At 42.1% G+C, this 15,892-nt stretch overlaps 2 protein-coding genes across 2 annotated transcripts; both read left to right on the top strand.

The window, feature by feature from the left end:
• Nucleotides 1-1,758: 1,758 nt before the first annotated feature.
• LOC308331186 (UDP-glucuronosyltransferase-like) lies at nucleotides 1,759-7,568 on the top strand. The gene is made up of 5 exons (XM_080786432.1): nucleotides 1,759-2,662; nucleotides 4,047-4,178; nucleotides 4,701-4,788; nucleotides 5,907-6,126; nucleotides 7,154-7,568. The coding sequence occupies exons 1-5, from the start codon at nucleotides 1,814-1,816 to the stop codon at nucleotides 7,434-7,436; spliced, it is 1,572 nt and encodes a 523-aa protein (XP_080642558.1). The 5' UTR covers nucleotides 1,759-1,813; the 3' UTR covers nucleotides 7,437-7,568.
• Nucleotides 7,569-8,608: 1,040 nt separating this feature from the next.
• LOC308331188 (granzyme B-like) lies at nucleotides 8,609-13,252 on the top strand. The gene is made up of 5 exons (XM_080786434.1): nucleotides 8,609-8,684; nucleotides 9,949-10,102; nucleotides 10,619-10,757; nucleotides 11,363-11,629; nucleotides 12,399-13,252. The coding sequence occupies exons 1-5, from the start codon at nucleotides 8,636-8,638 to the stop codon at nucleotides 12,549-12,551; spliced, it is 762 nt and encodes a 253-aa protein (XP_080642560.1). The 5' UTR covers nucleotides 8,609-8,635; the 3' UTR covers nucleotides 12,552-13,252.
• The last annotated feature ends 2,640 nt before the right edge of the window (nucleotides 13,253-15,892 follow it).

Here is a 15,892-nt window from a genome sequence, read left to right as displayed (position 1 = left end):
GCTTTCAGCTTTCCTATTCATTATTTAATTAGTGGTGTAGGGCTTTGCTTAAAGTGCATATTATGTAATCCTTCATCGAAGGATGTCGTAAATCTGAGGCTGTCTTTGCACGCCACTTGAATGCTTTTGATGAGGGTGTACTGTAGGTGTGTGCGTGTTTGCGTGAGAAAGAAGAGTGAGGAGTGAGGGACAAATAGAGTGCGCATTTGGGTAAGAGGGCACATGTATGTGGTAGCGACTGGGAGAGGAGGGACCAGAGATAAATGGGCCAGATTGTGCATGAAATGGCATGCATGGCCACCATGACTTGCAGGATTTACAATGAGCTTCATATCACATTTCCACTCAGGCAACACACAGAGAAAAAGGAGCAATGCAGGTGTCATGGAAATGGAAATTTAGTGAATGGCTTTAATTCTTATTCAAAACTTTGAGGATTTAAATGCATTTTGTTAGCAGTCAGTCAATGCTGACTTTTAGGTGCCTTATTATCGCACCTAAAACTCAGCATTGGCTGACTGCAGAAAGACAATGCTTGACCCAAAAGCAACTATAATGACTATGCATCAATGTGATGAATGCAAATCTTTGTTTTATGGGTTTTGAAAATAATGTATTTTGCACACACAAAGAAATCATACCTGTGTGAGTAAGTTTAAAAAAGAAAAATCACACCCATGTAAAGTGAGCGGCGATATATCATCGTACATCATCATCTCATTCCGGCCAATCAGAATTTGCGTCCTCACCTTAGTCTTCAATGTTTGTGTTATGCAATGTTTGTGTTCACACGAACACTCAAAATTGTCCATAATCCATTCATTGTCAATGGGATTTAATGTTTGTGTAGGACAAATTTTGTGCACACACACTAAAAGCTGGAAACTAACTAGCCTGGGGTCCACCTATGCTTTCTATGGCATAGACAGCTCCCGGCAGAATCCGCCAGGAGAATCTAAACGCAGCTGTGCGACATGAGACTTAGTTGGAGCGACGGAGAGAGAGAGGAGTGTGTGTGCGTGTGTGCGTCAATTTAAGGTGCAGACGATCAGAAATCAGCAGAGAGTGATCGACGTTTGCACTACTCTATGCCGAATTGAAGTGGACTCGGACCCAGACTTTTTTTTTCTCTCCCTGGAAATAAAAACGTCAGGGTTTCCGAGGCTAGAAACGAACTAACTAACTAACTAATGATTAACTGGACCCAATCTCTTAACGGCTGAACTTTAAACTGGTTTCAGACAGTCCATTCATCCTCTTGTGTTGGCTAGTGAGGAGACATTTATACTTCAAAGCGCAACAGTATTGCACACAGAGAACAGCTGATATACAAGCACACATCGCATCGCGGATGTGACTGTTGTGAGCGTAGAGGTCTGTGTGCGCGACACCATCGCGGGACGAAGCATAAATTATACTTGATGGGTTGCAGGTGCGCGTGCAGCCATGGACAAATAGGCTCTGCTGCCGTGATCATGAGCACACCTCCCGTTCTTGTGACAGCGACTGGAGGTGTGGTTTTGAGGACAACTGATTTGAATTGCTATTATTGTTCAAATGCAACAGAAACCAAGGATTATATAAGGGCAAGAGATCACAATAAAAATCCTAATGCAGTTAGAACTTTTCCATTGCATCTTATGAGAGGCAGGGTTCTTGTATTTCCGGTATGCGCGCGCATGCTGTTGCTTAGCCCCCTCTTAACAACACCCTCCCAGTAGATCTTCCCTCTCACAACAACCACCAGAGCAGGCAGGCTCAGGCTCATACAGTACACTGAGTGCAGAGTCAGTCTGCAGAGACAATAGAAGGAATGGACAGAACAGTGTGGTTTCCTCCTGCCTTGGGCCTGCTGGCCTGGCTGTGCTGCTGCTTCGCTCCGGGGCCCATTCAGGGGGGCAAGGTGTTGGTTATGCCTGTGGACGGGAGCAGCTGGCTCAGCATGAAATTGCTGGTGAAGGAGCTGGCCGAAAGGGACCACGAGGTGCTGGTCCTGGTGCCTGAGACCAGCTTGCTTATTGGGGGTTCGACCAACTACAGGACCGAGACCTTCCCGGTGCCGTTCACCAAGGCCGACCTGGACAACTCCCTCAAGAACCTGAACCCGCTGGAGTCAGTGGACGTGTTTGTCGACTTGCAGCTTTTATTGAACTTCACCAGCCTTCAGGTGACAGGCTGCGAGAGCTTGCTGTACAACCAGCCGCTCATGGACGAACTGCGGGGAGCAAACTACGACGTAGTGCTCACCGATCCGTTTCTCCCCTGCGGCCCCATCCTGGCAGAGACATTCAAAATCCCAGCCGTCTATATCCTGCGAGGACTCCCCTGTGGCCTGGACGGAATGGCCGCCCAGTGCCCCTCTCCGCCTTCCTACATCCCCATCAATCACTCGGGAAACACAGACAAGATGAACTTTCTGCAAAGAGTCAAGAACTTTCTCATGTACATGCTGGAGTCCATCCTGTGCCGCATCATGTACGCCAGTTTCGATGAGCTGACCGGCAGGTATTTGGGCAATGGCATGACCTACAAGGACGTATTAGGTCATGGCGCGATCTGGCTGCTCAGGTACGACTTCACTCTCGAATGGCCCAAACCCATCATGCCAAACATGGTCCATATCGGTGGCATCAACTGTGGAGGGAGGGCTCCCCTGCCTGCTGTGAGTGTGTAAAGAGCCTGTGCTCTTAGAACCTGGTGTATGTGTAGTGTATGGCATTATAGATGAATACATTGTGAAGAAAAAAAATCTGGGAAAAAGATCTATAAGCTGCGGCAAATTTTGACTCGTGAGCTTGTAGATCGACTATCTTTGCCATGCAACACTGTCTTACGATGAGAGACGGCTTAAGTGATAAAACCATGTGTGTGCTCCATACTACAAATCCAGGCATAAACGATCCCCTAAAACTTTGAAGTATCTAGTGGCGGAAAATATTCACCAGCTAACTTCACCAAATGGTGTATTTGTTGTGAAACCCCCTTGTGGCCCTTGGAAGAATGATTACCATAATGACAGTACGCTAATCTGAGAGAGTGTACATGGAACCATGTCAAAACTGGTCATCCTTCAAATTAAAATGATGAGAATCACTGCTAGAGCCCTGCCATATCTTTTCAAATGGGGTCTTGCCCTGAAAATGAATACATTTTACACTCAAGAGTTAAGGATCTATAAGGGTCCATTTGGTTACCAACTCTCCATCATTTAGCTGGGGACCACCTGGAACTCCCTCAAGGACCACTGGTGGTCCCCGGACAACTGTTTGAGAACCACTGTTCTAAATCTATCTAAGCTTAATTATACATTTTTTCTGCGCGCGGACTCGACCCCCAGCCTGGTACCCTAGTCAAAATAGGGCCCTTGAGGAAATTGAATTGGGGAACCCTGTAGTGTCATAACAACATGAATGTGGGTGTTGCTTCCGTGTGTTGCTTCCACTGCTCTTGCGACTTGTCCTGGAAACACTCACAGTGCAGCCTGTGAAATTTGAACCAGGAAAAGGCACTCCCTTGGACTCTGGCCATTGTTAAACAGAGGAACTTTGGGAGCCTTGTTCTGTTTGCAAGTAGTTGCACGTAGGCCTATCCTACAAATTAAACACTTAAGCCCCATGTTTAACATTTCTCAAACCTTTTCAAAAACGTTATATTTTAATTTAATTATTTCACCTATAACGTCATGCACAAAATAGGGATTAACATACTCAGCCTATGTTTAATGAATCAAGTATGTACTTCAAATACTCAGCCTATGTTTAATGAATCAAATATGCACTTCAACTACTCAGCCTATTCACAATGTAAGTATCTCTAAAAATACTTAAAAGACACCATGATTGAAGTAGTCATGTCAACACCAGTATCCCATGTGACTTGTCCTTAAAATTCGGCTTTATATATTGTATGTGTGTAATTTGTTATATATTTTTTAACATAACTAGTAAACTGCCATAGAATTTTATAAATCATTCTATACATGTATTATGTACAGTATGGCTCTCGAGAATAATGGTCTTATTTAATTTAATTTCATCTCCCTGCAGGACGTTGAGGAATTTGTAGAGGGCTCAGGACAGGATGGTTTTATTGTCTTTACTCTGGGCTCCATGGTATCCACAATGCCTGCGGAGAAGGCAAAAGTGTTCTTTGATGCCTTCAGACAAATTCCTCAAAGGGTAAGCGAAGATAGGATCCCACTAAGGCCGGTATTTTGTATTGTGTTATACTGTTATATGCTGTCGGGCAGAAACCACCTATCTCCATATTAATTAATCTTTTCAGTTTTTTCGTAAATTGAATGTAATGCACAATCTATGTAAAATGCTTTGGATATGGATAAAAGCGCTATATAAATGCACCATTATATTCAAGTATGGATTAAGTGTCTTGCCAACACTAAAACAAGAAACACAAATTGTTTATTTTACAAAGCTGATCATTTTCATAAATCTTTATTCAATCTTTCCTGCCTAAGCTGTGAAAGATTTGTCCATTCCGCATATCCTGTAGACTTAAGCACTAATCCTTCCTAACTGAGACATAGAACTTTGATCCTTAACTTGGTTGGCCATGAAAAAAAATAAAGAGAAAGAAAAAAGATACAAGGCCAAACACTACATGATCTCAGGTTCTCAAATTGGGGTCCAAATGTATATCAGTTTGGGGGCCCACATGAAAAGGTGCTGTTGATGTTTCAGGTTTTATGGAGATACACTGGTGTTGTACCTGAAGATGCACCTAAAAACGTCAAACTAATGAAGTGGCTACCTCAAAATGACCTTCTAGGTACAGTATATATGCAAGTTCCTGTGCATGTGTAGAAACTTCTATTACTATTTTGAGCTTTAACCACTTAAGCCCAATATACTTTGTCGCACAAATTATAGTGAAAATAGTCAATCTTTAGATGTACTATTGTTGCACAAATTTTGAAACTTTTGAAAATGTTTGGCTATAGTCTATGATGATCATGTCCCCCGAATATGGACCTCCGGTTGGAAGTGGTTAATGGGAACAGCCTATGTATTTAATATACTGTATGATGAATTGATATTTGGATAGGGGAGTTCAAGAAGAATGGGAGACCAGGCACACAGCGTTGCCAAAGTGCGAAACAAAATTAATACATTGAATTATAAGCCTAATGTAAACTCTTTAACAAAGACCACTGGGCGTGGTCGTTGTTGTGTCAGCGGCAGTGGTGTCATGTTCTTAACGCAATACCAAGCCATGGTACCAAATAAATAGTGACGTGCAGGTACGGAACGGTGCACATGCGCCGTGCTCGAACGATTGAGAGGATAAGAGGTTTCTGCTCGACAGCAATGAGATGCATTAGGCCACAGACCCCGCATTTGATACCATTTGTTATCTCTTTGTTATCTCATGCTCACAATGCACAGCTTGTGAGCATGGTTGCAAGGTTGTCCTCATGAGGCACCTACGTTCTTATCATCTCGAAGAAAGTAACATGATACTAATAATAATTGTCTTTATTGTCCCCTCAGGGATATTCATATTAACAGTCTGTTCAAACAGATACACACATAACCATAGAGCACACAAAGAATACATGAAGTCTCCAAAATACACACAAACCATCCTATCAACGAGGCAGTTTGTTTAATGCCACAATGGCTGACTGAACAAAACTCCTACTAAAATGAATTTTCCCAATTTATATCTGTATCATCCAGATGGGCATGAGTCTAAAGGGAAGATGTAAGGGATGGTCACATGTGATGGCCGTTTTGTTAATATCACATCAGAAAGTGTGGGTGTGGGAAGTCCAAACAACTTAGAGGCAATATGGGTAATTAATAGTGAAATGTTCGTTGTTGTTAGACATGGACAATATGACATTGAGTGTGTGTGCGTTTGTGTATCTATGGTCTACTCCTCAGGTCATCCCAAGGCCAAAGCCTTCATAACTCACGGAGGGACGCATGGCATCTACGAGGGCATCTGCAACGCCGTTCCCATGGTGATGATGCCACTATTCGGGGATCAGCCGGACAACGTGCACCACATGGTGTCCCGTGGCGTGGCCGAGAGGATCAGCCTGGTCGACGTGACCTCTGAAGAACTGGTGGCCAAGATCAACAAGGTCATCGGTGACAAAGGGTACGAAAGCAGCACTACTCACTGAAATCCTGAGGGTTAATTTAACCCAGATTTAACACTTATGATGTCTGATTGATTGAAGTATTTATTAACAGTTTGCAGAATGGGTACATTTCACATGAAAGCACAACTCGATACAAAGACTGTTACTGTGGATGACACACTGATAAAGTATTACACTTGCTTACAACAGGGTCCACGATTTTCAGTTCATCAGAACATAAAGGGTGCGTTCGGAAATGCGCCCTGAACGCACTGGTGTGCTCTCTTGTCGTTCGTTTAGTCAGTGCACTCGGTGCGTTGTCGTTCGAAAATCCAGTGTGCTGCGCACCGGGTGTGCCGAGTGCCCGCACAGAGTGACCCTACCCTGAAGCTGGGGTTGTCCGGTGTGAATGCGTCACAGCTGTGGTCGTTCGTAAATAAGGCACACTGAACGCACTCTGTGACGTCACCGCCCACCACACTCAACAAACTGACCACATTCCCGGTGCGCATTTCCGAGCGCACCCTTAGAGACGTACAAATATACACTATATTATAAACAGGAAAGGAGATAAAAAGGGAAAAGAAACATACAGAAAGGGGGCAGGGGGGGGGGGACGACTTCAGATTTTACGGGGGCAGTTTCGAATTGCAGCCGTTCTTTGGTGCCCTTTGAGAGCAGTTTTGAAGGAGACAAGGGATTCGCATGTCTTAATGGCTGTTGGTAGGGCGTTCCACATTTTCGTGGCATAGGAGCGACATCTTTTGATTATGTTGGTAGCAAACATTAATGTGATGAAAAAACAACAAATGAATGAACCGTATGGTAAGTTGTGTTTTGGTACCCTCCACAAACGGTTGGCAAGTTGTCTCAGCTGCATGTGGTAACAGATGTTGCCACATGCGAGCTTGCAGATCTACTTTTGATACTTTTGTGTGATGCTGTAGTATGATCAAGGGCATTAATTTACTGGGAAAGTTAGAATATAGAGATAGGACGTTTCTGCCCTGACAACAATATACATCTCTCTCTGACTGCCCACAGTTATCAAGAGAGGATGGATACGCTGTCTTCGATCCATTTGGACCGGCCCGTGGAGCCCCTGGACCTGGCTGTGTTCTGGACCGAGTTCGTCATGAGGCATAACGGCGCCGAGCACCTGAAGCCGGGAGCGCATCACCTCAACTGGATCCAGTACCACAGCCTGGACGTCATCGGCCTCCTCATCGTCATCGCGGTCACAGTTATGCTGGTGACGCTGAAATGCTGCTTGTTCTGCGGCCACAAGTGTCACGCCAAGGTGACCGCAAAGAGGAAGAAGGAGTAGTAGCGCTTTGCAGCGCGGCGCTGTTGATTACGCCGTTTATAAACTACTACACTAATGAGGTGAATGGTGAGGTCAAAGGAAATAATTACTGGACGCACTGAGATGTAAAAAAGAAAGCGACTGTGCTGTGAAAACGATTAGTGTGTGTGTGTGTGTGTGTGTGTGTGTGTGTGTGTGTGTGTGTGTGTGTGTGCGTGCGACGTGCGTGTGCGCGCGCACACGCCTCCTTCGGCTCTGGAGAGGCAAACTTCAGTGACGCACACAGCTTCCGCGTGCAGGGAGGGGAGACCTCCGTTACTGAACAAACACTCTATAGCAACATAGTGATTTAAACTTTTAACCAAAAAATATCACTTGCACTGCGTCTAAGGCTTTTGGTTGAAAAATAAAGTAATTTTTTTACAATTGTTTTCATTGACCTGGTTTCTGATTTCTCACAAAATCTGGCAACACTGCACATACCGTACACATGACCGACCTGCTTGCTTTGTCATGGGTTCAAAAACACCATACATGTTACAGGTGCATCCTCTTCCCTCTTATTCCTGTCATTTTCAATCTTCTGTCCATCAAGCAGAAATATCCTGAAATATGCCAGCGCTAAAAACCTACCTTGGTATTGAGGGTTTTCCAGTAAAACCAAAATTCTGAGTTAATTTAACTCTGGTTATTATTTGATGTGCCGAATAGAATCATGTTCAATCTTCCAGAAAACTAAGCATCTCAAATATTTCATGAAAGCAAAGGTAACCCTCTGGCGCCTTGGCATTTTTTTGAAAATACAAAATTACTATTCTTTTTTGTCAGGGCTGGTATGGCCGCATCAATCTGCAATTTTTCTGGTTGGCTGTATGGCTACAAAAACATAATTCTAAATATTGTGATAATTGTTTGTGAAACAGCGCTAGTGTGTGGAGGCTCCGGCCTTCATACGGTTTCACAAATGGCAGATTAGTTTTAGCTTTAATCCATGCATGCGCATGAAGAACAGGCTGACCACAGACTACGGAGTCGTTTCTATACAGACGCACTTCAGTGTAAAGGTGTGATAATTCCCCCTCACCTCATCTCTGCATGAGTCATGTGAACAACAAACATGGACCCTCGGTTTCCTGTGGAGGTTTGGAGGGTATATAACTCTATCGGTATAGAACTCCTGTTGGCAGATCACCAAAACCAGCTCAAACTGTTCACATACAATGATGCTCCTCTACATCATAGCTGTGCTTCAGCTGCTGTCCTTCACTGGTAAGATTAACATTTTTATTGGCTTTCTAGTTAAGTTTCATTCAAATGTAAAAATATAATTATCTCAGTTGAATCATTGAATATAATGAAAAATATTGTTCAACCTTGATATTGACCTGAGGCTATGAAATAATTTAGCGTGATTCAATTAATTGTATGTAATTAATTCTATTAAAGATCTTTTTTGTTTTATATTCTATACAAATTATAATTGTTTTATTCATTGTATTGATTAATTTGGAGGCCAATCAAAATGCCTTCACGGGCAGGAAGGGCGTAGACTACTGTATTTACCGTAAAGCCTTATTATCTATACATGTACCGCAACCTACGTTTCCAGACATGAACCTGTGACAGATGCCACCTAGTTACGTACAGCATCATGATCACTCAGGCTTTTGCAACTTGTTGCATTTTACTCTGGAATCACTTAAGATTTGTATTATTGGCAGTGGCAGCAGTGGCATTTCTGTGGTAACTGAATCACAACTGTTACACAACCTTATCCTGTTATTGCAATCTTAGGGGCATGTTATGGTTGGTATCTGCAGCTACAACAACCACGACTTTCCATTTCCGGTTGCGCCTGCAGATCTGTGTTGCATGTATACCCCCCCCCCTATTATCTAACCTTAATTGTTGTAGGGCAGAAACCTATTGTCTCCATAACTTTTGATGTTTCACCCCCCTAAATTAACGCCCTACGTGATCATCGCGCAATAGCATCAAAAGTAGCAGATCTATGAACTTAAATTTGATGTTTTATCAGGCTCAGGTTTCAAGCCTGAGCCTGATAAAACATAAAATTTAAGTTCCATTTTCTATTTCACGGTCTGTTTCAGTGAGTCAAGACTCAAAAGGTTGTTCAGACAGACTCATGTATGCATTTGATTAACGGTTAACCACTTGAACCTTAGCGTCCCTATACAGTATGTGACTAACATTTGGATTAGCACATTTACAGTCCCAACGTGCCACGGCACATTGTCACCTTGTTCATCGGCTGGCCTATTTTGCTATAGTACTGTAAGTTAGTCAATCTAGTAGTCGAACCAAATTCAGACCCTGATGTGTTTGTTACATATCATATTCTTATAGTACAGATTGCTTATTTTGTGTGTATAATGTGCATGATTTGACAAGATTTACAAAATAAGTTCCAAATGTTTTTGTTTTTTTTTCAAATAAAAAATATACAAATAAAATAATATAATATTCAGTCCTAGGTTATGTGTTTTACATTCTTCTGTATTTTTCATGTAAGGGGCTTCTGAGAGCGGCATAGTGGGAGGAAAGGAATCCAAGCCTCATTCCAGGCGCTACATGGTGGAACTTCAATGCCGTGGAGGTCATGTTTGTGGAGGCATTCTCATTCGAAAAGACTTTGTTCTAACCTCTGCACATTGCAAAAAAGATTGCAAAATGTGAGTTTATTTTTCTTATTTAGAACCAGTGTTAATTTACTTTGACTATGATTAAGACAAAAAGACTAAGATTTTTCTATTTAGTTTGGCTAAGACGACCTGTAGACTAAGGGCCGGGCTACACTGGGGACGGAATTGGCAAGTGCTCTATTTTTCCGTGTGCCCTTGGGAGTTATGCAGCCCTTCGCATCAGCTTCAGAGGGAAAAAATTGTAAATACGGAACTCTCTGCTGGCTGCAGCCACTTATCTGCTTCCGTTCCACTCCACCCGTGGTGCGGTTCCGTTCCCTCCCCAGTGTAGCCTGGACGGAAGACTAATCAATTTCTAGACTAAAAGACTAAGATTTTGATATTTCGTCAACTAAGATTAAACAATTTCAGATGACTAAAAACTAAATGGTGTGTTATTCAAAAGACTAAGGGTAAAACCTAAATATTATTCATTTATACAATCAATGATGTATTACTGTATATCAAGGCTATTTAACCTTAATTTTGGTTATATTTCAGTGATGACATGATGGTAGTACTTGGAGCACACAACATAACCAAAGATGAGAAGAGTCAACAAAATATCTCAGTGGCTGGGTACCTTCCACATCATAATTATTATGATGGCAAATTCAAAAATGACATTATGTTACTGAAGGTAATCCTTTCTCTGTCTCTCAGGAGGAAAAGGTTTCAAATGTTCTAACTGAATACCTTTATTATAATGGCAGATGTAGCTATACACCCACACACACACACTGGCATTTCTGGTACATGTTCCCCTTGTGGTTAGTCAATGGCACCTCTAATCTTGCTCAGCCTGCCACACACATTTTTACTTGCATTACTGAAGTAAGATTATCTTGGTATTTATTATAAGCTACTTAAAGCCTCAGTTTGTCCACAATAGTGCAGTATAGAGTAAGGTACAATACTTAACATTTATTATACAGTAAGCTGAATTAAGATTTTGCTGTTACCACAAGAGTGCACTATAGAGTATAGTACAATATGTTCTGAACATTTATTATTTATAAGCTACTTGAAGCCTCAGTCTGACTTTTGCAGTTGACCACAAGAGTGCAGTATAGAGTAAGGTACAATTATGTTCTGAATAGAGAATGCGAGATGTTTGCTTGTGCCTACTGTACATACTGTGGAACATCTGATCTTATTTATGCTAAATCACGTGACATAAATTCTGTGACTTCACTTCACACATAGAAAGAGCTGATCTGAGAGCTGCTCTGTCCTCTTTTGCAGTTAAAGTCAAATGCCAAACTGAACAGGAATGTGAAGACCATTGGACTACCCAAGTGGAATGAGAAAATCCACGCCAACACCAAGTGCTTGGTGGCTGGCTGGGGCCGAACTGACCCCAGTGCTAACTCCCCTCCCTCTGACGTACTGAGAGAAACCACTGTCAAGATGCAGGCCGGTGCTGAATGTAAGAAAAAGTGGCCAGACTACTTCTCCAATGACCAGATGATATGTACCCACACTGATGGAAAGAAGGCAGGAATCTGCCAGGTAATGGAACGGAAATGTTAAATGTTAAGTATTTGAATCAGACAAATATATTGTGTTAAGAAATGCTGCCGTCATCATCATTGAAGGACTTCACTTCACTCCTCTCCTGTGGGGGGCGGCAGTGGCTCAGGAGTAGAGTGACCGGATGGCAACGCAAGGTTCCCAGTTCAAACCCGGGCTCCCCCAGGGTTAGTCAAAGTGTCCTTGGGCAAGACTGAACCCTACAGTAATTGCTCCCGATGTGCAGGTTGGTGCCTTGCATGGTTTCCTCCGGCATCGGTGTATGACTGCGTGTGTGAATGGGTGAATGTAATTCACAATATATGTAAAGCCGCTATATAAGTTTACCATTGACCATTTATGCCTAGCCCTAACCTTACAGAAATTATGCCTAAACCTAACCTCAAATACCAGCTTGGTGGCTTGTGGTTAGAGTGTTTGCCCTGAGACTGGAAGGTCGGGTTTGATTCCTGGTCGGGTCATACCACAGACTCTGAAAAATGGGACCCAGTGCCACCCTACTTGGCACTCAAAATCAAGGGTTGGATTGGGGGTAAGTCCCTGCAACATACTATAGCGCCATGTAGTTGTACATCATATCGACAAAGGGGTGTAGCCTACTTTACTTGTACATCAAGCTGCCTCACGCCTATGGGCCTCATGGCTCGGCAAGGCTTACTGAACCTCAAATACACGCCCACCGGGGCGAAATACCTGGGAAAGAGAGAGTTCGATACAATATTGATGTCTCTTTATTTTTTCCTTGTAGGGAGACTCAGGTGGTCCACTCATCTGTGCCGGCAAGCTACATGGTATATCTGCCTTTACATTGGATGGTGGATGTGATGACCCATTCTACCCACATGTGTTCATTAAAGTCCCTTTCTTTAGCCAGTGGATCAAAACGGAGATGAACGGGTGAGGATGTGTTGCATATTGTTTCTGTCGGGGCAGAAACCTCTTATCTCGATAATATATTTTAACTTTTTTGTAAATTTAACGCCCTACTTGATCATACTGGGTCCAGCGTTACACAAAAGCATCAAATGTAGCAGATCCGCAAGCTCGAAATGCAGGGCAAAGCAGCGTGTTTGGAGCTTGTAGATCTGCTTCTTTTGCCGTGTTTGAATTTTAATCCTGAAAACAGTTTTGGAGATAATGTGGTTTCCAGACGATATAAGGCCATGGAAGAGGTTGACAGAATGTTACCACAGAGCAATACAACACACCGTAAACGACAACAAAAACGATTAGGATTTATTTTTTGTAAATCTTGTCAAATCATGTGAATATTATACACACAAAATAAGCAATCCATGTCCTATAGCAGCAAAACTAAGGAACAAAGGTGGTGTATTGTATAGACAGAGTTGTACTCGAAGGAACTCATCACATGTATAAGTATATTTCCCCACACTCTATCCATCTAGCCATCTTTCACTGTTAAAAGGACCATATTAAGAGGCATGTGTTGAACATTGATTATGTCTCACTGGACATGATTAATAATGATTTGACTGGCAAGCATTACATCCATTTTTCAGTAGGCCTATACACAGTATGAAATCAACTTGCAGTTACTCCATACTTGCTTCATATATGTTTTGGTAGTTGCTACATGTTGTCATTGTGTTTTTATGCATTTTAAAGCATGTGTACAACTTACAAGGCCTGCCTATTTTATAAACATCTATTATAACATAATGTGTGTGCGTGTAAAATCTGTTATGTAACCTGACGTTGTTCAACACACAGACAGCCTCTGGCAGTCTAATAGCATTTGAAATAAAGCATTTACCATGCTTCATTTTCTTTACTCTGGCTTTACTCTGAATGGTTTATTTCGATCTTATGCCATTGAAACATTACAAAAATCATATATTCTCTTTTAACATGATCGAAAAGGTATCGGCTGAAGCTAGTAGCTTATTAAGCCTATCCTTATTACATAGTTATATTAACAAGGAGAAATTTGAAAAAACAAAACAAACAATTACAGAAACAAAAACCAATGAGTATTGTACATGGATCCTATTAACAATCCAGCATTTGATCCTATTAACAAATTACCAATCAGTCAATGATTCAGTCATTCGATTTTGTATTTATCCAATATAGCATGTTTGAGCTTTTTTTAATTGTATTACATTTTTATTTTGTTTAAAATATGGGGCAAGTCATTCCATATAATAGTTTCACACGCGAACAGAAATACACATACTTTTCAGTGTGGCGTTTAGTACCCCTCTCAGCTCGTACCTATTCCATATCCCTAAACCTATTTTGGATGTTGTCTGGAAGTAATTTATATCTAGCTTTATATAATATTTGTGCAGTTTGTTTACTGTTCTTATTGCTTTTTTCTGCATTATGTTAATTGCTTGAAGGTTACTTCTGTAGGTATTACTCCACACAATAGGTGAGATATGGTGTAATTAAGGTGCAGTACAGTGTTTGTTATAATCTGATCGCCCATGGCTGTGTACTTGTATGTGAGAGCACAGTGTACTTGATATGTATTGTTATCACAGTGTACTTGTTATGTATTGTGTACTGCCTGAACTGTAGCATACTTTAATAGTTAGGCTACGAGAAACATCTTGGTGACAGCAAGGTCAGCCTTGCTGCAGTAGGCACGTTATTATTTCTGATATCTTGTGGTCACGTCAGTTGGGCTCCAGCTCTATATATGTTCCTTTATGTGTAACAAACTTGGTGAACCTTTAGCGTGATACTGTCTCGTGTCGCGTTATTGTTCTCCCGGGCCCGCCGCCGCCGTACCAAGGTATACTTCCACCGGATTGTCACACACCACCCAGTCGGCACACACTACCTGTCTGTCAAACCAGACGAGGGTCCAGTACTTAGAGTTTACAACAGTGTTCAGTGAGTCAAAGTTTAAAACCTTTCCCGAGACACCAATACCTCTCGCTAGTTTGGAACGGATGTAATGTATATGAGTTTTGATTGTGGTAACACTGTTGTGTTATTGTCACTATGGTACTGACAAAAAAGGATCAATTAAAACTTAGCTGACTGGGTGGGATCTCTTCTCGGGTGAAATAGCTCTTCTCTGTTAACTATGGAGGGAGGGGAAAAAATAATCTGTTCTCTGGCGCTCCTGAGGAAATACACAGGCCATTGAGGCCAAGAATAACATTTCACACAGCAACAATGGCCACAGTTTCCTTGCAAGCATACTTCACTGAAAAGGTGTGATAATTCTCTTTACCTTGTCTCTGTATGAGTCATTCGAACAACAAACATCGACCCTGAGAGTTTCCTGTGGAGGGTACAACACTGACAGTCAAACTGATCATCTATTCTATATCATAATTGTCTCCACCAGGCCAAAGGCATGGGGTGAGAGTATGTTATGCACTCCGTCCGTCCGTCTGTGGACAGCTAATCTCTGGCACTGTTGGCTTGATCGCAGCCACACTCTGCGCACACACACTCCCTGGATGCCAGAGCTGAACCTCTGCCCCAAAGTTTTCACATTGGCCTGTTATAGCACCACCAGGAGGCCGCTTTTTGCAAAAATAATATTTTGACAGTACACCTACAGATTTTGTTCAAACATCACGCAAATTGGTACACAGTCTCTCTATAGCCATTCAACGTAACAGGTCTTTCAGACTCCATCCTGATTGGCTAAGATTGGCTTCCAAAGTTCGCAGGAGTGCTCCGTTTCAAAGAAAATGCCGCAAATCATGAACACATTGTGTGATTTCCGTGAAAATTTGCATGCACATTCCCACTAGGCCGAGGACGAAATGCCACTTCAAAATGTTCTACTCAGCCTCATGGTGGCGTTATAAGTGGCCGATTAGTGTTTTTACCTATATTCCATCCTGATTGGCTAAGATTGGCTTCCAAGGTTTTCAGGGCCTTCTGTATGACATGACGTCATCAAATTGAAAAAGCGTATTTTTGCAGTTTTGAAATGCATAACGTACAAAATGTTTTTAAGTGTTATATAGCTGTTATATAACAGTTATGCATACAAAATACAAAAACATCAAACGAGTATGGACAAAAAAATAAAATCAAGAATGATCAAAGGCCATAGAAAAGAGATGAGTCTTAAGAAGAGACTTAAATAGTTCAATGGACTCAGCACTTTTAATATAAAACGGGAGGCTATTCCAGAGAATGGGTGCTGCAACAGCGAAGGCACGATTACCTCTGGATGTTAGATTGGATGGGGGAACAGTCAAAAGCAGCTGGCCGGCAGACCTCAAAGGTCTAGCTGGAGTATAA

The sequence above is a fragment of the Protomyctophum bolini genome, assembly GCF_963924005.1.
Source record: "Protomyctophum bolini genome assembly, chromosome: 16".
Taxonomy (NCBI): Eukaryota; Metazoa; Chordata; class Actinopteri; order Myctophiformes; family Myctophidae; genus Protomyctophum; species Protomyctophum bolini.
Note: the sequence above shows the minus strand (reverse complement) of the source record. Positions and strands in the feature narration are given on the sequence as shown.